At 49.6% G+C, this 26,500-nt stretch overlaps 1 protein-coding gene across 6 annotated transcripts in view; it reads right to left on the reverse strand.

Moving 5' to 3' along the window:
* SGSM1 (small G protein signaling modulator 1) overlaps nucleotides 1-26,500 on the reverse strand; it is a 78,140-nt gene that overhangs the window by 35,839 nt on the left and 15,801 nt on the right. For 2 of the 6 annotated variants that reach the window (XM_060121219.1, XM_060121222.1), the window contains 11 exons: nucleotides 20,080-20,155; nucleotides 19,854-19,937; nucleotides 16,745-16,907; nucleotides 14,126-14,278; nucleotides 11,170-11,237; nucleotides 10,748-10,893; nucleotides 10,484-10,615; nucleotides 9,062-9,186; nucleotides 4,346-4,413; nucleotides 2,966-3,171; nucleotides 2,645-2,777 (listed from right to left, as the gene is read on the reverse strand). In XM_060121219.1, the coding sequence (XP_059977202.1) occupies nucleotides 2,645-2,777; nucleotides 2,966-3,171; nucleotides 4,346-4,413; nucleotides 9,062-9,186; nucleotides 10,484-10,615; nucleotides 10,748-10,893; nucleotides 11,170-11,237; nucleotides 14,126-14,278; nucleotides 16,745-16,907; nucleotides 19,854-19,937; nucleotides 20,080-20,155 (1,354 nt within the window). The remainder of the gene's footprint in view (nucleotides 1-2,644; nucleotides 2,778-2,965; nucleotides 3,172-4,345; nucleotides 4,414-9,061; nucleotides 9,187-10,483; nucleotides 10,616-10,747; nucleotides 10,894-11,169; nucleotides 11,238-14,125; nucleotides 14,279-16,744; nucleotides 16,908-19,853; nucleotides 19,938-20,079; nucleotides 20,156-26,500) is intronic. The other 4 variants (XM_060121220.1, XM_060121221.1, XM_060121224.1 and 1 more) reach the window with 4 other exon arrangements.

Here is a 26,500-nt window from a genome sequence, read left to right on the forward strand (position 1 = left end):
GACCATGTGGGTTCAAATGCCAGCCATGCCAAGGATTAGCTGGGCAATCCTGGACCAGTTTTTTAACCTTTCTGTGCCTCAGTTTCCTCCTTTGAACAAGGGGGGATGGTGATGACAGTGGTACCTGCCTTGGAGGGCTGTGGTGAGGATTAAGTGAATTAAGACATGGAGAGAGCACAGAAGTGGGCTCGGCACACAGTGTCACTTAGTACATGAGACCCACCATTGCTCACAGGGTATCTGCCATATTAGGTGTGTGATGTATCATTGAGCTGACTTCGAAGAATATGATCCCGGGTGGGGACTGCTGTTATCCCAGTTCTACAGATGAGGAAATGAGGCCTGGAGAGGGCCAGTCACTTGGCCACACTGCAGTGGCAGACTTGAAAGTAGTAATGTGTTCTTTTCTCTAAACCAGCAGTTCTCATCCGGGGGCAATTGGGCCCCCAGAGGACACTTAGCAGTGTCTGGAGACATTTCTGGTTGTCACAACGTGGTGCTGGTGCTGGGGGCAGATCTACTACTTGGCACCTAGTGAGTGGAGACCAGGCATGCTGCTCAACACCCTACAGTGCACAGGACAGCCCCCAGCCACAAAGAATTACTCCATCCGAAATGTCAGTGGTGCTAAGGTTGAGAAGCCCTGTTCTAAATACACTGTCTTGGCTGGGGTTTCCTTGAAGGCAGACAGGGATTCAAGTGCAAGTTGGGAGATGTTCCCAAGAAGCACAGGTAGGGGACAAGTGAAAGGACACAGGAGGGGAAGGGCGAAGAGGGTAACAAGCTGGTCACTGCATCAGTTACCATCATGGGCACCTGGCGCTTGATCTCGTGGGGGGCCTCTAGGACATGTGCAGAACACACATTTCAGAGTGTTCTCACCTGAGGGGTGAGGAAGCTGGGGCATTTATACACCAGCTCCTACCGGACACTGGCTGAGGGCTGCTCCACGGAGGCACTGATTGTAATCCACCCCACCCACCCACCAGGGCAGAAGGAACCCTGGTGGCTGGAGACGCTAAGGCTGGCAGCTGGCAGTGGAGCTGCCTGCACAGAGGGTGTGGGTGGGTGCAGCTAGCATCTGTTGCCCTGGCACGTGCAGGGCCACAACAGGCTAATGTGGATATTCCCCAAATAAGTAAGACATTCAGCACCCAGCCTGGCTCCCAGCAAGAGCCTACAAATTGTTTGTTGGATGAGGCCCTGTGGAGAGAGCTGCCTGGGAAGGCAGCCACAGGGCACTGGCCTCTCTGATAAATCAGTTCTCTGTGGGGGGCGGAGGGGGAGCGGGGGCATGCGCCATGTGAGCCATAGTACCGCAGAGAGGCTAGGATGGCTTCAGACCCTGATCCTGGGCAGGAACGGATATGGCAATACACTTCAGGATGCTCCATGGCTCTTAAAGACACAGGAACATGAGGCTTTGCTCCTAACTGAATACACGTGAAAACACAGGCTAACCCAAGCAACATAAGACCTTACCACCAAGCCTGCCCACATCCCAGCTCCGACAGCAGTGGACGTGAACTGGAGCATTAAGCAGCCTGGCACGATGCGTCCAAGCTAGCCAGGGAGGGTGTCTGCTTTCAAAAGAGCCTCTCACTGCCCAGCGTGGTCACTTAAGCAAAGGGAATCTCAGAGCCATTATCCATCAAATGGGAACAGGGCTGCAGAGGGTTAAATATTTAAAATAAGGTTTATAGAAAGAGCCTATAACTTATTATTGATTTGTTTAACAGACATCCACACAGTGCTTAACAAATGTCAGGCCTCCTTCTGAGAACTTTTCAAATATTAATTCATTTCATCGTCACCACAGCCCTCTGGTAATGAAGATCTTCGTTGCAACAGTTTCCATTCACTAAGCATCTACTTCATGGCAGTCACCATGCAAACTGTAGGACACGTTTTAATCTTGTGTGCCAGTGCCCAGGGCTTCCCTTCCCCTCTGCTGGCTTTTATTTATTTATTTGTTTGTTTATTTATTTATGGCCGCGCTGCGCGGCTTGCTTGATCTTAGTTCCCCGACTAGGGATTGAACCTGCGCCCTCAGCAGTGAAAATGCAGAGTCCTAACCACTGGACCACCAGGAAATTCCCCCCCTCTGCTGTCTTGACAACCCTTTATTGAGGGCCTACTGTATGCGAGGCCTCATTCTATGGGCATTACACTGACCAGCTTATTATCTCATTGAATCCTTACAACAATACATTGAAGTAAAATAATAATAACAACATAATAGCATGTGAATGTTCTTTCTGTGCCAAGTGCTTTATCTCATTTGATCCTCGCAAGAGTCCCATGAAATAGGTGCTATGAATAGGTCCCCATTTTACAGATGAGGAAACCAAGGCACAGAGGGGTGAAGTGACTTGCCCAAGTTCAACCAGGATTCCAGAGCCCATATCACTGCTGCTACCCCATGACACCTTGTGCCCGTGGATATCTTTATTAGCTAAGTAGAGAGTGCTTATTTGTTTTCATTTGGGGGAAATCAAGGCTGCCAAGACCCCAACTTCCTGATTCCAGGTCCCCCTGCTGGCCCCAGAATCCACATCTCTTGTCCTCTAGTTCCACATGGCTGAAGTCAACTTCAGGACCAGCTAACAGGTGGATCCCTGGGCCCAGGGCCAGGGCAGCTTACCGAATTCGGACTGCATGCCAGGGTAGATGATCCTGAACACGTAATCCGTGGCCTCCTCATCTTCCTTGTCTGAAGACGTGGACTCGGACGAACCCTGAGGGCTTCGCTTGCGCAGTTTGGGAAATACTTTGCCCTGAAAGAACAAATCCCAGTGCGTGGTCCCTGGGACTCACCTGTCTCCACAACCTGCACAGCCCGAGGGTCTCTGCGGGGCGTGCAAGAGCCTATGCAGCCACATAAGGGCCCATGGGCAAGAGCAGCCAGCCACTCCCCATGGCTTACCCCTACCCCAGCCTCCCTGGGGCTCCCACGATCACTCACCTTCCCCCGCTGAGACCAGAGTGGCGGGTCCAGCTGCCCGTGAGGGAGGAGCCCATTCTCCAGGCACGAGAGGAACTGCAGGAGGTGACCTCCCTTGGGGAAGCGGAAGGGCGGCCTCTGGATCCCGTCCTGGCTGACCAACACCACTGTCCCACCGCTGTCCACTGCCACCGCGACCCGGCCAGAGGAGACCCAGCAGGAAGTCACTATGAGACATGGTGATGGGCCCCCACCCAGGCATGCCCAGCCAGACCCAGCGGTCCTGCTCTAAGGCTCTGGGAAAGGTCTGGGCAGAAGCTCAGGGGCAGCTGTCACCTCCTCTGAGTCCCCCTCATCCCACCCACCAAGGTCATCAACTGGGGAACTACAGGACAAGGTCAAGAAGAAGGTGCTTGGCCTCCCTGCATTCACCCACCAAAGGGAAAAGGTACCCCCAAACACCCTATGCCCCTCAAACACACTCTATAAATTGACCTGACCTATTTTTGTATGGAGGCTTTCAGACAGACCCATTTTTAGGGCAGTAATTGACTCTTTTTTTAAAAAATTTATTTATGTATTCATTTATTTTAATAATTGATTCTTGCTAGCATGTATTAAGCATTTACTGCATAGCTTAACATAACATATTATGCATAATTATGTTATGCATAATATAACATAACATGCATAGCACGTTAAAGGCACTGTCTTATTGTAATATTCAAAAGAGCACTATGAGGCATATCTGTTACTGCCTATTTTGCATATGATAAAACTGAGGCTCAGAGAGGTTATGTAACTTGCCCAAGGTCACACAGCTGGTGAGTGGCAGGACCTGGATCTGAACCCACGTCTGTCTCATTAAATAATTTAAATCACTGTGTTTTGTGTCTTGGTGATGTACAGATTCCTTTCTTAATAAAGCAAGATGGCCCTCTGCTTGTTCAGAATATACCTTCCTTGAGCTATAAAGGAGAACTCTAACTATAAATCTTTGATTTTCAGAACACTGACTTTGGAGGGACAAAGGCCTGGGTTTGAGACCAGACTGGGGAGCTTAGGAAGTATATCAATGTGCCACGCTGCTTCCTCACCTCTAAAATGGGAATGATGGAGCCCCTACCGCTGGGTTGTTGCAACGATTAGATAACAAGCATGTGAATAGTGAGAACTGTGCCTGATACATGGGTTTAATGCTGAGCCCTTAACAAATGCCATTTGATCCTCACAGCAACCCCATGAACAGACGCTGTTATGATTTCCATTTTACAGATGGGGAAACTGAGGCTCAGAGAGGTGAAGTCACTTGTCTGAGGTTGCACAGGTAATAAGTGGGTGGGGCAGGCAGGGGGTCCAGGAGGAACACACCCCAGCCCCATGCTCACCCTCAGTCCCTACCTTGCTGGTGGCAATGTAGGTAGACAATCTCCTCCAGGCGGATGGTCATGGCATAGTCCCAGTAGACGCTAGAAGGGGAGAGAGGGTCAAGCTTGCAGGATGTCTGCCCAACTCGCCATGGGGAAGCCCAATCCATGGGCTCCTCCACCCTCCTCACCAGGACCACCTATCCCCAACATCCATGTCCCAGTCTTCCCAGACTCTATCTCCCCTTCTTCTGGTTCCAGTACCCCAATTTTCCAAGGAATCCCCCCTACACACACATTTCTTTAACCCCAGTCCATGTGGCTAAGGCTGATCTCTCCTACCCTCCCCCACCTCAAGGACTCCAGGAATGGGCACCTGACCCTGGTGGCTTGGCCACTCAGTATATGACACTGTTCCAGCCACTGTGAGTGGTTCACAGATTGCCCCATGATGCAAGCAGAGCCAATGAGACTCAATTATTGGATTTATGTTAGAAATCTCTGGGAAGGAGATGCTCCTTTCTGCTAGGAGAGTAGTGGTTAGGAGATAGAACTCTGGAGATGTAGAGGGCCATGGCAAGAAAAAGCCTGCCTGTGAATGCAGTCAACAGTTGGGAAAGTAGAGCCAAGAGATGGAAAGAGCTCAGGTCCTCATTTGAGTCCCTGGATCCAGCCATGCCTGAAGCCACCACCCTGGATTTTTCAGTTCATGTGAGCCAATGATTAAGGCAGTTTGAGTTTGGTTTTCTGTCACCAGCATCTAAGATAAGAGTATTGACCAACTCCAGGCCACCATGTGGTTAGAACAGCCACTCAACAGCCTTAACTGCACAGGTCTCAGCAGGGTGACTTGAAGGCTTCCATGAACCTCATTTTCCTCCTCTATAAAACGGGGCTCATAATAATATCTACTGCATCGTGTTGCTGTGAGGATTAAATGGAATCACATATTTGAAGGGCTTAACACAGTGGTGATGCATGAAAAGGTACTTGGTGAACAGTCCCTGTGATGATTTACTTAAGGCTTTCCATTTCCAGCTCAATGCCTACTGCTGTCTTGAAACAGATTGCCCTTCCCCTCAGAACACAGTGGACAGTGGGGGCCACAGGAGTGCACTGTTCAAGTTTCCTTCAGATCTTGCTGTGGGGAGCAGAGCTGACCAACCAACAGCTTCAGAGGCCGCCCCTGTGGATCCACCACATCTGTGCTAAGGTCACGCTTCACTTGAGCTGCTTTTAGTCAGGACTGAGCACGTGGGGGTGACAGTGTAGGTCTATTCTTGTGGGCTGGGAGACTCCTCCAATGGTCAACTTTAGCCCAGGGATTCCCTACTGATCTGGCCAAATGTTCTTAGAACTGCACTGTGTCCGAGATTCTTCTTGGCCAGTCTTCCTTCCTTTCCCCATCCCTTCCCAGTAATGAGAACAGCTTCTCGGTCTGCCCGCCTCGTCCTGCTCCTCACTTTGATCCTTTGCAGGTTCTTCCCCCATTACATCTCTTCTGCACGTCTACTCCTGTCTTGGTGTCTGCTTCTTGGAGGACACTAACACAGGCGTCAAGGTCAGGCAGGGTTTAAATCCCACTCCTGCCACCTACGTGGAGCCAGTCTTTCCCCGTCTCTGGGCCTCAGTTTCTTCTGATGTGAAGCAAGGAAGTTGGAATATATGCTCTCCGAGGGTCCTTCCTGCACAGGTCTATACCAGAATCAGTCTCGCCAGGATCCATGGAGTGACTGTCCTTGGACGATGGTCAAGTATACAAGCGTTTTTCTGAGAAGCAGCCTCTTCCGAGCCCCTCACAAGGCGAGTCTCAGTGAGGAGTTCCTTCCCAGGGCTTCCACACCAGGCCCATCACACAGGGCTGCAATTGCCTGTTTTCTCCTCTGTCTCTCCAAGAGGTGCTGTGGGGGCCACAGGAGTGCCCCCAGTTCCTGGAGAGGGACTGGGCTTTTTGTTCACTTCTGCAAAATGCTTAAAGAATGTTCATAACGAATGGTAAATGCTGGATCCTGGAATGCCCAGGAAACAAGGCAACTCTCCAATTACCACCAGACACCAGCAAGGAGGATCTCTGTGGCCACAGGTCCTTTGGATCCACCTAAATTAACACCAGCAAACCCCATGACCGGGATGCCTTTCCAGCTGCCAGGCTTCCTGCTAAGGGCTTTATATGCATTTTCTTATTGACTCTTCCCTGTATGTCTCTTCAGAGGTTCCATTACCACATCCCCACTTTACAGATGAACAAACTGAGGCTCAGGGAGGTGAAGTTGATTATCCAACTGGGAAGGAACAAGAGTTGAGTTTCTGTTTTCGTTTTACATGTTCTAACGGCTTCTAGAGTGGAATTTCTGGGTCATATAGCAAGGGTATGTTATAAGAAACTTCCAAACTTGTTTGTAAAGTGGTTGGACCATCAGCAGTGTATGAGGGTTCCAGCTGTTCCACATGGCAGGGCTGAGATTTGAGCCAAGTCTGGGCTGACTCCAGAGACCAAATATCCACCTTTCTGGTGGTATTGCCCCTCGAACATCAGGAAACCCAGCTGGGGAGTCATGGTCCTGGCTGTGTAAGAGGGAAGTCTGGCTGGGAAAAGAGGTAAGAGGTCCTGAACCTCCTCCTCCTTATCGTCATTGTCCCTTGATCCCCAGAGGGATGCTGGAGCCCCTGGGTTCCCCCCTTTCCCATGCCAACATGCACATTTCTGACCCCTGGCTGTTTTTATTCCAGTGAACCTCAGTTCCAGGCAAGGATAACAAGATAGATGGGGGTTCAGAGCCCAGGGCTGGGGAAGTTCCCAACCCCATTAGCAGTGACCTTTGACGTGCAGATTCAGCTGGAACTAAATATTGAAGCACTTATGATATGCCTGTCCACAGAGGAAAAGATGATGCAGAAACAGGCAGAAACAGAATCCCCGATGATTTGAGCTGGAGGGAAGGTGCCTGGCAACCATTTGGTCCAATGTCTTTCCCAAAACATTAACATCAAAAGTTTCCTGCCCACACAATCCTGGGCTTAGGTCCAACCAACCAACAGAGTCCTTGTGTTGTTGAAAGCTTTGATGTTTGGTGGAAGACACGTCAATGTTTAGGAACCCCTGCAGACCCTTGGGGAACCCTTCATGTTTTGGAGAACTCATCCTGTCCACCCACCTCATTTGATAGGAGAGGGAAGCTGAGGCCCAGAAAGGGGGAGTGATGTACCCCAGGTCATCCAGTGAGGTGAGGACCGAGCAAGGACTTGTTCCCATCACATCCATTTATTCATTGCTTATTCGTTGTCTCCTTCAGTACAATGTAAATACAGTGTAAGCTCTGACAGATCGATTTTCCTCTCCTTTTACGCATCTGTTCTCTCTCTTGGACCAAGCACAGTGTCTAGCACACGGTAGGTACTCAGTTAACATTTGATGAATGAATCCAGGTCCCCTGACTTCCCTGCTTTGCTTCACAGTTATTTGATATCTAAAGGGCGAGACAGTCGGAACACAAGTAGTAACAGATTTATTATGATTTTGTAAATGCTAAGAAGGAGATTCAGGGGACCTCCGTGGGACCTGAACTCAGCTGGGAGGTCAGGGAAGGCCTGATATAGAGATTTCAGATGAACAAGCTGATATAAGGTTCAAGGGCAAGAGCATTTCCTCGGCTCCCACACTGCTCCTCCCAGAAGGTGTTGCCATCAGAAACTCAGGAGTCTGGCTGGAGCTGAATTACATGGCCCAGCTGAGGACTGACTGCACCTCCCAATGACCGTCTCTGAGGACAGACGGTAACCCTTGCCCAGGAAGTGATCAGCTTAGAGAATGATATTAATCACACCAAAGCCTGGCGTTAATCGCACCGAGGCTTAACACTACAGAGAATACAATGATAGTGCTCTGGTCATGGCTCTTGGAAAGAGTCCTTCTTTTTTATATATAAATATATATATTTATACTTACAAATATGTATATATATTTATAGATGAAATCCTATAATTTCATGATGTTTGTTTGCTACTGCAGGACAATATGAAAGGCAGAGGGGATGACAGGATGGCTGTTAGGGCTGCATCATGGGTACTTGAGTTCTATTTTTATGTTAGAAATTCCTCCTAATCAAAAGTTTTGAAGAAATCGAGAACATGTATAATAATAATAATAGAGCCCTATGTGGGCTCAGAGCAGCAAAACCCATCATCCCTCCTCCCCACCGGCAGCCAAGACTCCCCCAGCTGAAATCACCGGGCGAGCTGCACCCCTGCATGGCGGCTTCCCTGTGTTTTTCCTAAACTTTCCCTAATTGCGCTGGAACACAGGGGATCGCAGGCAGGGAATCCCTGGTCCCCGGGTCTCTTTGAAGTGTGACTCCAAGGCCTTTGCTGGGTCTTATAACTCGCAGGGTATTACAGGAGATACAGACCTGGACCAGATGCTCACAACCAACACCTCTGGCCTTCCTTTTGCATTGAGTGATGGGTAAGGTGGCAGGAGACTGGGGAGTATTTGCCATTTGCGGGCTTACGAGATCTTTGTTACGATTTCTCTCTCCGGGTGGTGTTTGCCCAGGGCACTGCCTAATACCTATATCCTAAGATTCTTCCAGTCAGTTCCCAGGTCCTCCTGAGTTACCCACAAGGCCACAGCTGCAGGGAGGCTGGACCAAGTGGCCATAACAACCAGACGGAGCAGGGGCAGAGGCGGGGCACCAGGGACAGGGCACAAACATCCCTGCGCCGAGGGGAAGGGAGGCTCCCAGCACCCTACCTCTTCTCGTAGTCCAGGTCTCCCACAGACCCGTTCATCAGCTGGTTGGGCGTCCACTTCAAGGTCATGACGTCAGCTGTCTGGTGCAGGGACAGATACCCCGGCACAGCCTCCATGTCATCCCTCTGCAGAGACAGCAGGACTCAGGCCTGATCATAGCGCTGGCATCACAGTGGACACGGGCCCTGGCCCATGTGACTCAAGGGCACACAACCAGAACCAAGAGGTTGGCTCATTCCCTCCATGGCCATGTCCATCTGGAAGACCCCGAGCCTCCCTCCAGATGGCTGTGCTAAGCCAACCACCACGATGGGTTTGGTTCTACGGAGTCCAGCTGTGAAAGCCGCCCACCCCACCCTTTCATGTGGCTCAGGAGCCCTGATGCAAGGGTGGAGTCGGGGGGGATCTTCAGAACCAGGAAGGGGGCTCTGTCCTTTCAATAACACCCTTTCCAAAACGGAAGGCATGTATCTGCCATCACTGTGTCCAGTCTTAAGGGAGAAAGAGATGGCAGCCAAGTTCTGTTCCACAGATATTACCCAGAACGCCCTCCCCAAATACCCTCTCCATACTCCCCGCCCAGGAGCCCCATCCTCTGCCTTCCCAATATGCCTGCAGGGCTTCTCACCTGCTCTGCTCTATCCCAAGTGGGGTTTGGCGGAGGGGGCTGTCTCCAAGCCTCACACATGAGAGGCAGCCCTCCTCCCCCCAGATTCACCCCACAACATGTGGAGACAGACAACTAACATTTACTGAGCACTGAGGGTGTACCGAGCATGGCTCCACTCCATAAATATCTCAACCACACATGCCAGCAACCCCGGGAGGAAGCATCCTTGCCGTATTTCATCGATTCTAAGATACACAATTTTTTTTCACATTTTAGTGCACCTGAAACGGTGCATAGCAGGTTCAGTACAAATGAGTGAACTAAATGAGTGAGTGATTACAACAGAGAATGATAGATAGACAGCTGGCTAGACAGATGGATGGATAGATGAACTGGAAAACAAATGGACAAGTGCAGACATGGATTGATGATGGGTAGATGGATGGATTAATAGATGAATATAATTATGGGTGGATGGATGGAGGTAACGATGGGTAGATGAATGGATGGATGTAATAATGGGTAGATGGCTGTATGGACGTAATGATGGGTAGATGGATGGATGAATGAATGGGTGGTTGGGTGGATATAAATACAGGCAGATGGATAAAGAAATAGTGATGGATGCATGGATAGAGTGATGGGTGAATACACAGACTGGAAGAGAGGAGACTGGCTGGGTGATGGGTGAATAGATGGGTGAATGGGTGGATGGATGGATAGATGAGCAACCAGGAGCCAGAGGGAACTCCTCCTCTATAACCTGGAGCCAGACCCCCAGTGGAAGAACTGGGCCCAAGATAAACTCTCACCGGCTGAACCAGAACGTTGTTCTTGCCATAGAGCAGGGTGGCCCGGGAGTTCTGGTGCAGGGACTCTACGTAGTCACGGGCGGAGAGGGACGGCCGGTCATCCATGCTGCTGCTCGAATGCCTTTTCTGGATCTGGCAATGTGCGGGGAGGTGGCAGATGAGGTCTGGAGTGACCACCAAGGCCCCGGTCCACTCCCCACCTCCACACCAAGTCCAGAACTCAGCCAGACTCCCTCCCAGTGCCCCACCGTCCACCCCACTCACGCAGAGGGCCGGACGCTTGGTGGGCGAGTCCTGTCGCAGGTGCAAGCTGTGGATGCGGTGCCTCTGGACAAGCTCGTCGGCTGAGGGGTCCGTCCAGAAGTGATCGGAAGTCTTCATCTTGGTGTACTCCAGGGCGCAGGGCCCTACTGTGGAGCAGACAGGGGCTGGGAAGCCATCTCCCTGGAAAGTCCTCCCTCCCTTCTACCACCAGATGGACCACTTATTTCACCATCTCTCCCCTCCAGGCAGCTAGCACGACCCAGGGTCCTGCTAAAGAGAAACCAGCACAAGACCCTGAAAGCAAGAGGCAGGGAGCAGTTTTGAAGGGAGAGGCTGGAGGGAGGCGAGAGAGGCCCTTAGGAGGTGCCCCCTGGAGCTGAGACCAGAGATCCAGAGGAAGCTCAGAGCACTGGACCACTTACCCAACAAAGATGCAAGGATGGGGCCATCCACGGGGTCCATCAGGAGAGCTTCCTTCTCGTAATACTTACTAGCAAGAGAGGAAAGGACACGCAGGGTTGTATGGTGACCAGCGGAGGGTGCACAATCAACTACAACCTGATGGTTAAGAGCAGACTGGGTTCAATGCCTCTCTGGTCACCCAGTACCTCTGTGAGCCTCAGCTGTCCCATCTGTAAAATGGGGATAATAATAATATGTCTCATAGGGCTGCCAAAGGACGTTTGAGAGAGACAACAGATGTAAGGCACTTAACACAGTGCTTGGCTATAACAGCTTAATACATGGCTTATTAATAATACATTATTATTAATAATGAGAGTAACAGAAAAAATCATTAGAAGGCTGCCGAGGCCTGGCTGTTCTGTCTGCTTCTCTTGCATCTTCCATTTCAAACATGAAGTCACTTAGAGGCTCAGATGATGTCTGCCCTTCCAATATTATTGAGGCAAACATAGGCTTTTTAGCTGTGGTGTGTCCTCAAAAGCTGTAATAATAGGCCTTCCTGTCTGGAAAACTAAAGCAGATGACGCTGGCCTGACATGCTCAAAAATGCCTCCGGCCTCTGACTCTCCAAAATAACATGCAATGGTGTCAATACGTTCGTGCTGAGTGTTTTGTTTTTTGAGTTGTTGTGCACTGGTTTCTAATTCTTTGCAAACTCATACAATCTAGAAACTAACAGAACTTCAGAATTGGAAAGGAACTTGTTCTGACCTCCTGAGGGATCTCAGGCCCAGAGAAGGTAAGTGACTTGCTGGAGGGCACACAGCAGGTGGATGCAGGCTACACCCAGCAAGCTTAGCTCTTCTTCCCTTCCTACAACAGGGGGTGAAGAACACAGGATCTGGAGTCGGACTGAGTGGGAGCCCAGCTCGGCCACTCCCTCCCTCGCTGTGTGTCCCTGGGCAGGTGACTACCTTCTCTAAGCTGCGTTCGGTGCCCTCAGCTGTAAAGTGGAAAGAATGACAGAACTCACCCACTTGCGGATGCTGGGAGGAGCAAATGTCCAACTGCATGTATTAAGTCCCAACACCGTGAAGTTCTCACTAAATGTGGCAGTATCATTGTAATTTTACCCCGAAGAAATCTTCAATCAACCATAAAATTGGCTGAGGCAGAATGACACATCCTGGACATGCTCAACATCAAGTTTGTACATTTTGGTGTCAGATCTGAAGCTAATACTTTGAGACACTTTCCAGTCCACCACTCATATTCTATTCCAAAAATCAGCACAGTTATGTGATCGTAACCTGGAAATAATGCCTTAAAATAGGAGGTAGGTTGGGAGCAAGATGTGACTATATAGGGTAGCCCCACGGAGTTTCTTCCGGGTGATGGGTTTCTTTGGAACAGTTCTATAGCCTGAGTGTGGTGTTGGTTTTATGAAACTATGCATGTGTTAAAATTTCATAGAATTATATAGCAAAAAAAAAAAAAAAGAATGTACCAATACTGTTGGTTTAACAGTATTGCATCAATGGCAATTTCTTGGTTTTAAGACTTGTACTACAGTTATGTAGGATGTTAACACTGAGGGTAGGCAAGAACCCTCTGTACTACTGCTTCAATTCTGTGTGAACCTAAAATTGAAATTACAGTGTTAATGAAGAAATAGTAGGTTGGTATTGCTGTTCAAATAAATTACTAAATAAATATGACCAACTTTTTCAGCGGGAAAACACAAGGTCATATGCCAAAGGCAATTAACTACAGAGACCCTGGACCCATAACAAGACAGGGGGCAGAGATGTGTTATAATTTACTAGGAGGTGAAGAGGTGAACTGGAACTCCAGAGCCTGGATTTCTTTCAGTTCCTCTCCTGCCTCCGGGCCTTTGCACCTGCTGTTCCCTTTGCTGAGAACACTCTTCCCCACACTGTTTCACAGTATCCCATCTTCTGGGATACTTTCCCTGACCACCCAGAGGAAGTTAAACACCACCCACCTGTCCTGGTACACTCATCACAAATTATCACAATTACTATTTGCCTGTTTTCCCTGCTACAATGCGAGTTTCATGAGGGGAAGGACTTTGGTTTATACTTTCATACATATTTTCCTAGCAAACAGGCAAAGAATAAAAGATGAGAACAATGATACCCACTCTGTGTGAGGATGTGGTTAAACAGGCATTTTCACATACTGAAAGATGGAAAGATTCTCAGATATATTTCTTGCTTTCTTCCATCCTCTCTGTCTCTCTTGCTGGAAAGGGGTGCTGGCCACGAGGAGTCTCAGATCACAGATCCTTCAGTAGATCTCCACTGTTCTTTTCGTAATATCCAAGTTCTTAAACATGACAGGCAAGACCAGTGTATCCCCAACATCTAGGTTAGTGCCTGGCACATAGTATATGCTCATTAAATATTTATTGGGTGAATGAATGGATGCATGGATGAATGTTTGCCAAGAGGACTTACACTGTAAAACCTTTATACCATGTCAATCTGAGCTAGGAGAGAAAATGTAAAAAATATCACTATGCATTTCCAAAATGCTGTGTACTCACTAACTCCTTTTCTCACCTCTTCTCCAGAGTGGCAGCAATTCCCATCCTGTCCCATTCACCAGAAGAGACAACAGAGGCACAGAGAAGCTAAGTGAGTCCCCTAGGGCCACATAGTGAATAAACTGTGGGCTTCATTCATGGGAAAAGGAACATCTCTAAGATTGCAAGATCCTTACACCCCACCCCAATTCCAGAGACCCTGCATTGCTATTAAGCACCCAAATATTCCCAAGGTTCTAAGCTAGGCTAGTTCAGAGTCAAACATCCAGAAGGCCCTTATTTAATCACCTTCACATCAAGTGTATATCAAGGGGGCAAAGGGTAAGCAGCTTTGCGTGAGAGAGTGCAATTCCTAAGAAGGCCAGCAGGTGGTGGCAGAGCGCACCCAGGTGTCTTCCGCTCACCTGCTGTTTTCCACAAGGTAATGAACAATTTTGTCCAGGACCTTCTCAAACAAGGCTGTACGGATCCACAGGTGCTTGATGGCGAGTGGGGACAGGTTGGGCAGTTTTGGCAGCTTTCGCACATTCTCCTGGAGGCCCTGTATCTGGTTTCGCCTTCAAGACCAGTAAAGGAAGAGAATAGATATTCACAAAAGAGGAAATCCAACGGGATCAATATGCAAAGAGGAAAGTGTCCAACTTCTCTAAGAAATCAAGGAATGTCAATTAGAACAACAACAAGAGCCCACATTGCTCCTGGAGAATGGGAAAAGAGTTGAAAAAATAATACCGAGTGAGTGTGAAGCTGTGGTAAAACTGACGCTTTCCCACACTGTGGATGGGTGAGCCAGATTCTCATACTGAAATGTCTTTGTTTTTGTAACATCTTTATTGGAGTATAATTGCTTTACAATGGTGTGTTAGTTTCTGCTTTATAACAAAGTGAATCAGTTATACATATACATATGTTCCGATATTTCTTCCCTCTTGTGTTCCCTTCCCTCCCACCCTCCCTATCCCACCCCTCTAGGTGGTCACAAACCACCGAGCAGATCTCCCCGTGCTATGCGGCTGCTTCCCACTAGCTATCTACCTAACGTTTGGTAGTGTATATATGTCCATGCCACTCTCTCACTTTGTCACAGCTTACCCTTCCCCCTCCCCGTATCCTCAAGTCCATTCTCTAGTAGGTCTGTGTCTTTATTCCTGTCTTGCTCCTATTGAAATTTCTGTCCCCCTCTCTTACTTTCTCTCTCTTGGCTGGAAAAGAGTGCTGGCCAGGAAGAGTCTTGAATTATAGATCTTTTGGTGGCTCCCCACTGCCCTGGAGAAGGAAGCTTTTTAACATGACTAGCAGGGCACTCCATGACCTTGCCCGTTTGCCTCTCCAGCCACCTCCTTACTACTCTCTGCCTCTGACCCCATGATCCAGCCAGACAGAGATATCTGTGGATCCCTGAGGCTGTGAAGCTCTCATATGAGGACTTTCGTGAGCTGCTGCTTCTTCCCGGCTTCCCCCGCCCACCCTATTCCCTGGCTGACTCCTTCTCACTCTTGAGGTCTCAGCGAGGGCACCCCCTCCTACAGGAAGCCCTCTTGCACCAGCTGAAGCTGGGGAGGGACCCCTCCTCTGTGTTCCCTCAACCTCTGCAGCTTAACTTCCCACTCACTTCTCTGTCTTCCCCTCCACACTGTGACCTCGAGGGTATGGACAATGCAACTGCTTTTAAAATAAAATATTGAGTCTACCAAGTGGCAAGCCTTGGCCCTTTTTCACGCCTGTATCTCCAGGGCCCAGCACAGTGCCTGGCATATACAAAGGGCTCAGTAAATATGTCCATGAATGAATAATTGCACAAATGAATGAATGGACACCTGGAATGGACATCTCTCATTCCTCCATTAGAAAGTTGCTCCCAATGTTATGGAAGGTCCATGGAAATCCATCCCTTTTAAGAAGTTATCAGCAAACACCTGGGAATTTAGCAGATGGACTGGAAGGCACCTAAAGACCAGGTGGCGGAGGAGTCAGATTCCAAATGGGAGCTGGCAATGCCAAATCCATAGCCTTACCCATCATGCAGTTCTGGCCAGCAGCCCGGGGCTGGCAGGGCCTAAAGGGCAAGGAAAGGGCCATTTCTCATCCAGTGAAGTAGAGTAACCACTCATGGCAGAGAGGGCAAACACATGACATGCACGCCTCTCTCTCCCTTCTGTTGCCCATAACAGGCATGGCTAATCAATCCATGCCCTCTTTCCCATGTAGTCCACTCACAGCTCCAGAATCTTTCGCAACACAACTCTCTGTGCAGCTACTAGGACCAAATGGGTTTGAAACCTATTTGCCATCCCTGACCAGGCTCCAGGTAGAGGGTTTGGCTGTGCAGCTGGGACACTGGGGGTGGCTCGGGTGGAAGGCCCTCACGTGCACACTCTCAGGCCATGAGCCTTCCCCCAGTACACACAATCAGCCACTAAGACAACGTCCCCTTCAATGGCTGCTTCACTGTGAGCATCTGTCCACACAGACAGAGACCATGTTGATTATGTTAAACTTTGATCTTCCTGCATTTGGCACAGGTTTGGCTCAGGGTAGGCACTTATTCATTTTACAGTTGTTTCTTGGGCGTCTCCCAGGTGCTGAGCACTGTCTCAGACACTGGGGACCTAATGCGGGATAGCACAGGTGCAGCTGCCTGCCCTCAAGGAGTTCAGAGTCAAGTGGGGGAGACAGACGACAATCAAGTAAACAGTAAATGAATGAATGAATAAATTACAGATGGTGATAACAACTGGGAAGACAATAAACAGAGGGATATAAAAGAGAAATGGGGTGAGGGTTGAAATTTACCATTAATTAGGGGAAGGCCTGAGGATGACAAGGAACCAGCCATGGAAGATGAGGGGTGTGAACTGGGTGGAGGGTACAGTGTGTGCAAAGGACCTGGGGTGTGAAAGAATCTGGCGGGTTGGAGGAGCAGAATGGAGAGTGGAGAGGGTGCAGGCTCTCACCGAGCCTGGGGAGGAGCAGGGGCTATCCTCTGGGGGTACCCTAGCCTGTACCCCGTTCTCAGCACTTACGCGCTCTCAATCAGCTGCTCCAGGTCCTGCACCTTGCGGCTCAGCTCCTCTGCTGGCGGGAAGCTCTTGCCCACTTTCATGAAGAGAGCTGCGATCTTGTTGCTGCGCAGGAAGCCAGCCGCTCGCCTCCGCAGGCCATGCAGGACGCAGGCCTCCACAGCCGCTGCAGGGACACAACGATCAGCAGGCCCTGCCCGTGCTCCCCAGCGCCCAGCCTGGCTCTGAGCTTCCAACACACACAGGTACCTTGAAGATCCGGGGACCCCAGAATCACAAATTTCGTGACAGCATCATAGCAAAAAGCACGTATACCTCTCCACCATCCAGCCCCTCAAAAGGGAGCAAGGGGGCTTAGTGGTGAACCCACGCTGGCCGCCCAAGGTCAGATCATCTCTGTTCACATTCTCTCCTGGCCAATAACCAGCTGTGTGACAGGGGTCAATTACTTCCCCTCCCTGTGCCTCAGTTTCCTCATCTGTAAAACGGGGATGGTATGAACATTAACCTCGTGAGGTTACTGTTAGGATGAGGTGGAAAAAATGCACGGAAAGCACTTTGCCCAGAGCCTGGCACATAGTGTGTGCTTTACAAATGTTAGCTATTACTCCTGTCAATAAGGGAGGGGAGCCTGGACCATGTGACTGCTAAGCTCTATTCCGGTTAGGGAGTCACACTGTTGTCACTACTACTGTGACTCCAGTAACAGCTAACATCATGGATCTCATCTGATCTCTGCCACAGCCAGGCAGAAAGTAAAACCATCCATTTTTCAGATGTGGAAACTGAGGCTCCCAGAGGTAAACTGAACTGTCCAGGGCCACCCAGCAAATGAGTGATGGAGCTGGGATTCAAACCCACATCTGAACCCAAGGTGTGCTCACAACACTTGTGCCTCCACAAAGGGCCTTTGAAGAGAGGATTCAGTCATAATCTTCCCATTTCTGTGTTTCCCCTGGAGGCCCTGCCCAGCCCTCCTCAAATAAGAGACCTAGGTCTTAGAACCCAGCCTGGGTTCTACCACTAACTTGCTGTGTGACCTTAGGCAAATAACTTTCCCCCTCTGGTCCTCAGTGTTCCCTTCTAAGAAACAGACCCTGTGCAGGCCATTCTGATGGCCCCTATCTTATATCTGATACTCTCAGCAGCCTTTATTTATCTTCTTACTTTCCGTCTTACACAGCAGACTGGGAGCTCTCTGGTATGCACTGGAGCATAATCAATGTTTATGGGAAAATGTTAATTTATAATAAGAGCTACCCCTTCTTGGGCACCTACTCAGCCAGTGTTAAGGTTTACCTTCCCTGATCCCCGTGGCAAAACTCATTAAGCAAGTGTTCTAGTTACTGTCTTTTCAGAAGAGCACACCAGCACTCAAGAGCCTGGCCAAGGGCTTCCCTGGTGGCGCAGGGGTTGGGAGTCCGCCTGCCGATGCAGGGGGTGCGGGTTCGTGCCCCGGTCCGGGAGGATCCCGCGTGCCGCGGAGCGGCTGGGCCCATGAGCCATGGCCGCTGAGCCTGCGTGTCCAGAGCCTGTGCTCCACAACGGGAGAGGCCACACAGTGAGAGGCCCGCGTACCGCAAAAAAAAAAAAAGAGGCTGGCCAAGGTCATGCCATGTGCAAGGAGAAATACTGAGAGGTTTCAGTTTAATTGCTTGTGTTGCTTTTGTTGTTGTTGTTAGCAATGACTTGGCTTTGAAGGATTGTTCACATGTTGCCTAATCTGCTCATGGATTTAAAATATTCTGGGTGATGATCTCTAAAATATCTTCAGTTTTGCTTACATACCCAGAACTTTCATTTCTTTATACTGATTAAGTTCATGATCCATCTGGCTTGGTAGACATTATTCCATTCTTTCCAACAATGGCTCATAAGGAACAATGGACAAAAGAAACCTCAGGGACATCCCTCAGGTCTCATTTAGAGCCAGCAGATTTCTCTCACCCCCAAACTCTGATCAGAGTTAGAGAATTATTATGATTTTTATCACTCTCTAGTCTTCTAAGTCTTTAATTGGTAGGTATGCTAGTGAGTCCCAAAATAGACATGCATATCATGTCTTTTGCAAATAAAAATGTCCAGGAGAAAAAAGAAAGCCAGAGATATATATCTATATTTATATAGAGAGATATATATTCCCATATTTATGTGTGTGTATATATATGTACACGCATAAATGTGTATTTTTATACATAACGTAACATCTTACAGAAAAACCCGAATGAACTTTTTGGCCAACCCAATATATACATAAAACATATTTCTGGGACTTCCCTGGTAGTCCAGTGGTTAAGACTCGGCGCTTTCACTGCCATGGGCCCAGGTTTGATCTCTGCTCAGGGAACTAAGATCCCACAAGCCAGGAGGTGCAGCCAAAATATATATATGTGTGTGTGTATAGATATATTTATTTAAATAAATGCATTATCACCTAAAAAAATAAGATCTTGCCCAAGGTCACCCAACCAAGAAATGGCAGAGGTGGGATGTGAACAGAGGTGGGCTGCAAGGGGCTGAGCTGACGTCAGTGGTCTCCCAGGTCATGGCATGTGCTCGGCCAGCTGCAGGCCCATGGGTGGTGTCCCCGGCCATCTGGATGGAGGCTGATGGGCCCCTCTATAGGGCCAAGACCGTGAGGGGGGCATTACAGCTTGTCCTTTGTTATGAGACTCCAATCACGAAATAAAAAGGTGTTCAGGGAGAAAGAAACACTCCCACGTATACGTACACACTGCTTAGGCACTGAATCTGACTTCAGGGACACGGTAAGACACCTGTCTCTAGCCATTGTGAAAGTACAGTAAGAACCTGGCAGCGAGGTTGTTCCTGGAACCCTGTGGGCCTCGCAGGTTCAAGGAGAGAAGTCTCAGTCACGCTCTGAGCCTGCCTCCTTTGCTGAGCCAACTGGAAGAGATCCCTCAGGATGTGTCTATGGCTCTTGATTCCTTTCTTTTTTTTTTAAGTCTTCATTCATCCTCTCTCTTTACCTGGGTGAGGAAAGGATGTAGAGCCCATCCCTTAGATGCAAGACCCTTGGTCGCTTGGGGTAGGGTCAGTGCGAACGGAACCCACGGGAGGGAAGGCATCCTTCTGTGTCAACCATGATTACCTTTTCCCGGGGTGCAGATGTCATTCTTAATTTCTTCTCTACTTCCAAATCTTTTCTCTACTTCCAAATTCCCTAATGGAGTCCCTTTAGAATCCAAAAATAACTTCGCAGTTAAAAAGCAAAAGAATGACATGAGAACTTTGCTCAAAGAAAGACGCCACGTCCCCAAGGCAGCCCACAGAGGGAAAAAAGCGCCGCTTTTCAAGGCCACGGGCCACTAACTCACCACAGAAAGAGATGATGTGGCTGCTGTCTTCATGGACAAACTTGCGCGTGACGGCTTCCTCCATAATCTGCTTCACCTGGAAGGCAGAGGCACCAGAGGGGGAGACCCAAACCCACTCGGGGTGCAGACACCTCAAAGGGCTACATCACCCCCCACGGTGTTCTCAGGCTGCTTGGGATGTTTTGGTAACTGCTTTCCTTCCACATCCTCCCTGCTGTGTTTTCTGTAGGGCTAGGGCCTGTGGCCTCTGATAGCTGCACACTTCACGCTGAACTAAATTATTTTTTCAGGCTCTCTGCACAGTGGGCTTCTCTTGAGGTGTCACGAAAAATGTCCTCTCCTTCCTGACTGTCCACATCATCTAAGGCATCCCACCTCTAACTCCTTCCATCCCCTGTTATGGTTTCTTCAGAGTACTTCCTGTCCTATTTGTTTACTGTCTGTCTCCATCTTCTACAATATAATTTCCCCAAGGGCAGGGCCTTGTCTGCCTTTTTTCACGGCTGTATCCATGGAGGCTAGAACAGTGCCTGGTCCACAGTAGGTCTCCATAAATATTTTCTAAGTGAGTGGATGAATGAATGAATGAATGAATGAAACGGGTATATTAAAAAAAACAGGAAGGTGTAGTATGAAAAATCAGCCCTGGAATCCTGTAGACCACAGTTCAAATCCCTGCTCAGGTACCTACCAGCTGGATTTGTGATCTTATTTTGGGAAACAGAGGCTTAGCAACGTGTAGAAATTCAACCAGAAACGTAGAGCTGGCCCAGAGTGGAGACAATATCCAAGCTGGGTCTGACCCCCCCAGGCTGTGTGTTTTTCATACTACATTCACTCATTCAACAAATATTTATTGAACACCTGTGATGTGCCAGGCACAGGGGACACAGCGCTGAAAGGGCAGCCATGCCTCTGCTTATGGAGGTGGCCCTTTGGTGGCCTGAATGCCCTTCTGCTCTGCTGAATTCTGGGCCCCACTGTGTCTGGAGTCACTGTAGTACTTTAGCAAAGTGTTTCTCCCCTCTAAGGCCTCAGTTTGCCCACCTGGAGGTTGAGGAGGTCAGAAGAGATGACCTCAAAACCTGGTCCCAGCTCTGTATCTCTGGGGCTGTGACGTGGGGATCCGGAATCCACCCCCATCGATGAGCCCCTACTCCCTTCTGGCTGCCCTGCAGCCCACCTACACTCGGCCTGGCCAGCCCATCCACGTGCCTGTCTGAGAGCAGTCTCAGGCTCTCAGTGTCCCTCTCTCCCTTCCTTCTGATTGCCTTCTGGAGGGGAAGACAGAACCCAAAGCATCCTTGGCCATGTTCTCCGGAAAAACACATGGCAGTGACCACCTGAGAGCTGACACAGCACCTCCCCCGACACAACCAAGTCAGCACCCGCACCGTGAACAGCTCCCGGCCACCAAGCCCAGCAAGCTCTAAGCCTGGTTTTGCCAGCAGCATTTCAAAGTCTGAAAACTATCTAACTGAGCCTGTGGAACTGGTCCCAATTACAAATGGGGAAACTGAGGTTCAGGAAGATGAGCTAGCCCACCCAAGGCCATACGGCTAGGAAGCAGCAGAGCTGGAATTCCAACTTATAAAAATGTTTCTCATGGGCTTCCCTGGTGGCGCAGTGGTTGAGAGTCCGCCTGCCGATGTAGGGGACACGGGTTCGTGCCCCGGTCCGGGAAGATCCCACATGCCGCGGAGCGGCTGGGCCCGTGAGCCATGGCCGCTGAGCCTGCGCGTCCGGAGCCTGTGCTCCGCAAGGGGAGAGGCCACAGCAGTGAGAGGCCCGCGTACCGCAAAAAAAAAAAAAAAAAAAAATATGTTTCTCATTTTGGCTCCAGCTGCCATATCCTGGCTGTATTTCCTCAGGCAGCTCATGTCGCCTCTCTGAACCTTAGTTTTCTCACTGGGTAAAGGGCTTGTAGGAACAGCACCTACAAGGGGCAATGGGAGGACTGCACAAGGTAATGCACCGCATGTGCTGAGTACAGAGCCTGGTGTGCAGTGCACCTGCGATAAACGTTAGCTGCATGCAGGTCATTGCCCTACCGAGAACCTCACACCTGGCCTCCTTTACCGCTATTCTGGTCCTGCCTGAAACATCACCTGTTAAGATTAAATTTCCTTGCTTGGGGGCCCACAGTGGCTGCTTTTTGTAACATCCATCACATTTGTGATGATTTTGTCAGCATCTGTCCCCCCTGCCAAGCTGTGGACCCCATGAGGGCAAGCACTCTGTGTCTCTCTGCTTAACAACTGTGGTTCCAGCACACAGTAGGTGCTCAATAAAGTTCTGTTTGAGGAATGAATGGCTTGAAAGATCATGATTGACTTCTGCTTTGGTAGAATATTCTAGTTGAAAAACATGCTTTCTTGTCACTATAATCATGGGTAAACGGAGTAGCAGTATAATGACCCCTGGAGCAAACAAAGGCACAGAGAGGCGGAGTAACCTGCCCAGAGTCACACAGCCGGTGACGAATGGATTCGGGGCTTGGACCCAGGTTTATCCGACTCCAGGGGTTGAGCCCCTTCTACAACATGCCGTTAAGCCCACATGGTCTCAGAGCATTTGTCCCCCTCTCTGCCCTCCTCAGCCTCAGGTACCTGCCTCCCTCTCTTCTCTGCTCCCAGCACCTAGACTTGGACATCCTTTGGGAATAGAGGCAGAGGGAGTGAGTTCAGGCCAAATAGTGGTGACAGCAGACTGTTAGGGAGGCATGGGGGTGGGTGTCCAGGCAGCTGGATCGGGAGTACTTTCAAAAGCACAGTGAGTAATCAACAGCCAAGAATTGGGAGCCAAGCAGACATGGGTTCAAATCCTGGCTCAGCCACTTACTAGCTGTAGGAGCTTAGGCAAACTCCTTTACCTATAGCTCCAATTTCTACAGAATCGTTTCACTGACTCTTTTGGCTCCACCACTGAAACAGACTTAGAGTCCAACCATTTTTCCTCCCCTCCACCAGCACTGCCCAGGTGCCAGTGATGCTGGTCCAAGTCATATCTCTCCTAGATTGACACTGTAACCTCTCACTGGTCTCCCTGCATCTACATCCTAGAGGCTGTCTTAACAGCCTTAACAGTGTCCAGAAGGATCTTGTTAAAAGGTAAGTCAACAGAACAACCAGACAGAAGGCCAATAAGGAAACAGGGGACTTGGACGACATTATAGACCAACTGGACCTAACAGACACATGGACTGTCCAACCAACAAGAGCAGAATACACACTTTTCTCAAGTGTACATGGAATAGTCTTCAGATTAGTGTGTTAGGACACAAAACAAGTCTTAATAAATTTTAAAAGACTGAAATCAAAGAAAGTATCTCTTCCGATCACAATGGAATGAAGCTAGAAATCAACAGCAGAAGGAAAACTGGGAAATCCAGAAATAACTGAAAATTTAAACACACGCTTAAACAATGAGTCAAAGAAGAAATCACAAGAAAAATCAACAAACGTCTTGAGACAAAAGAAAATGAAAACACAACATGCAAACATTTATGGGATGAAAGGGAAGCAGTGATAAGAGGGAAATTTACAGTTGGAAATACTTATGTTAAAGAATAAAGATCCCAAATCAGCAATCTAACTTTACACCTTAACGAACTATAAAAGAATAAACTAAACCCAAAGCTAGCAGAGGGAAATCAAGATTAGAAATAAACAAAACAGAGAACAGAAAAAATTAACAAAAGCAAGAGTTGGTTCAAACAATCAGCAAAATTGACAAACCTTTAAGCTGGACTGACTAAGAAAAAAGGAGAGGGCTTCCCCTCTGAGAACCAGCCCTCGGATACTGAGTTCAAGGTGGAGAGAGCTGCAGGGATGGAGTAAGACAGTCCTGCCCTGAAGGGGCCCTGAGTCCAAAGAGCCACAAGCTAAGAGAGGTGGGAGGTAAGTGCGATGGGGACCAGCAGAGCTCCTCGGGTGGGGCCCAGAAGCACCAGCACTGGCACCAGCTGGGAACTGGTCAGAGATACAGATGCTCGGCCTCACCCTGGACCTACTGAATCAGAAACTCTGGGGTGGTGATCAAGCCCTCCAGGTGATCTCAAGCACGCTCAGACTGTACTCAAGGATCTAAGGGGATGGAAAAGGAGAGGCGGGGAGAGTGGGGAAGGGTGGGGGAGGATATAAAATATAAGGAGCTGCCCCCAAATCCTTAAGAAAGAGGCGTAGCAGTCACAGCTGTCTCTGGGGACCCTCCCCACACAGGCTGCCCCTTCTGGGAACCTCTCCCTCCCACCCTGATCAGACTGGGGGCAGTAGCGGGTCCTGGTTCCCCAACGTTAATATCACGGTGTGCTGCATGCTTCCCGGGGCCTCACAGCATCCTTCCCTTGCCTTAGTCAACAGCCCTTTATTAAATTCACCTTGGGAACCACTTGCTTCCTATTGGCACCCTGACTGCACACACACATTGTCTCAACTCCAGAATCTGCAGAGCGGAGAAGGCTGTCTGCTTACAGCTGTGGATCCTGAAATTCAAAGGGTCACACAGCTGGGAAGCCGGCTGCAGGGAGGAACCCGTGGCTGCCTGGCTCTGGGCCTCTTGTCCTGGGGATGGATCTGGGGGTGGGTGGTGGAGGGGAGAATGCAGCACCCAGGGTGTTCTCAGCCTGAACAAGGAGTTCCGGCGAGTGAGGGCCCCTCCCCACCTCCGTTGGCTCCCAGCTGTGGGCTAGAATATCTTCCCAGAAGTTCATAACAGGCTGACAGCCGGAGGCCAGGAGAGGAAATTAAAAGGCAATGCTGTGGGAGCCTCCCCCAGAAGGTCACTGAGAGTCTTGCAGAAGAGGGCATGGTCTCGCCCCAAGAAGAAAGAGGCTGCTGCCCACTCCAGCGAGGGGGGGACCCATCCCCGGGGACAGGTCAGCACTGGGGGCGGGGGAAGAGGGTCTGGCAGCTGCAGAAGACTTCTGAAATTAGCTCAACCACCTTCCCCCTCTCACACCCCCAGGCATGGTCTTGAACTTGGTCCACGTTGGAGGCAGACAGACTGAGGGACCGTGGGGTGGTTTGGAGACAGTGGCAGTGGCAGGGTGCCATCCTGGCTCCTTGCGGCCTGTGTGATTTTCTAAGCTTTGGACCAGGAATCCCGCCCCATTTGGGCGGCACAGAGGCAGTGACTATGGTTGGCGCCACTCTAGAGCCACACAGACCTGCATTCTCATCCCAGCCCGGCCACTCACGTCCAGTGTGAGCTCGGTCGAGTCGCGCCCCTGCCGGCACCTCAGTTTCCTCATCTGTAAAGTGGAACCTATCACCCCCTGGGGCTGTGCTGAGAGTTAAATGCGATGTGACTGGTGAAAGGGCAGGCCGGGCTAGCACACAGTAGAAGCTTTATGACGCTAAAGCTTACCCTCACTTTTTTGGGCACTCGCTGTGTTCCGGGGACTATCTGTAAGCACAACCTTAATGAGGTCATTTCCCAAGTTATTCCCATTTTATAGATGGGGAAACTGACACACAAACGTTAGCTAACTTGACCCAGGTCATGCAGAGGCAGCAGGATTCAGACCCAGGGCCTTTGTTCTAACAAATACTTTGTCTGTCACTGCAGAAGCAGAGGCCACTGTGAACCAAATGCTTCTGGTTATTCTCCTTTTGTTTTGTCATTCTGCTTTTGTTATTAGAATAAAAGAGAATGTATACTAAGAGCATCTACGAAGTGCCAGGTGATTTGTATAGAATGTCTGATTTAATCCTCATGAGAGCATTATTATCCCCATTTTAGAGATGGATAAAGTGAGGCACAGAGAGTTTATACAACTTGTCTGTAGGTCACACAGCCAGGACTTGAAGCCAGGTCTGACGGCCTGACCTGAAGCCCTGCCTCCAGCCCTGCCCAATGCTGGGTCAGGCCCGCTGAAATCCCAAGGTGCTGAGAAACCTGTGAGGAGGGATTCTCCAGTGTCTCCCAACTTGGGGATGGAAAGAGGCACTGAACTGGGAGTCAGAAGACCTGGGTCACCTGGATGTGACTCTGCCAACTACATCCCACTGTGGGGACCCTTCAGAGGCAGGGGGACCTCAAAGGTCACAGTGGTCGGGAAACTGATCCCTCTCCAGCTCCATTCTAAGGAGTCCTCCAACAACTGCTTGCATTTCTCCAACGATGGGGAGCTCACTCTTTTTGGAACCAGCTTCTCAGCTCTAAGGACAGGATGTGAGGAGGCAGTTGAGAGAGGCTAAGAGCCCAAGAGGTGGAGTCACTGACCTGGGGTCCAATCCTTGGCCACTCACTGCCCACATGATGCTAGACAAGCTTCCCCATCTGTAAAATGGGGTGGATGGTCTTAGCACCCCTACCTCACAGGGGTAATGTGAGGCTTGAATGAGACTGTGGAGACTGTACTTGGCACACAGTAGGGATGCTACAAACAGTAATGACTCTTGACATGACAGTGACGGTC

Source organism: Lagenorhynchus albirostris, chromosome 14 (genome assembly GCF_949774975.1).
Source record: "Lagenorhynchus albirostris chromosome 14, mLagAlb1.1, whole genome shotgun sequence".
Taxonomy (NCBI): Eukaryota; Metazoa; Chordata; class Mammalia; order Artiodactyla; family Delphinidae; genus Lagenorhynchus; species Lagenorhynchus albirostris.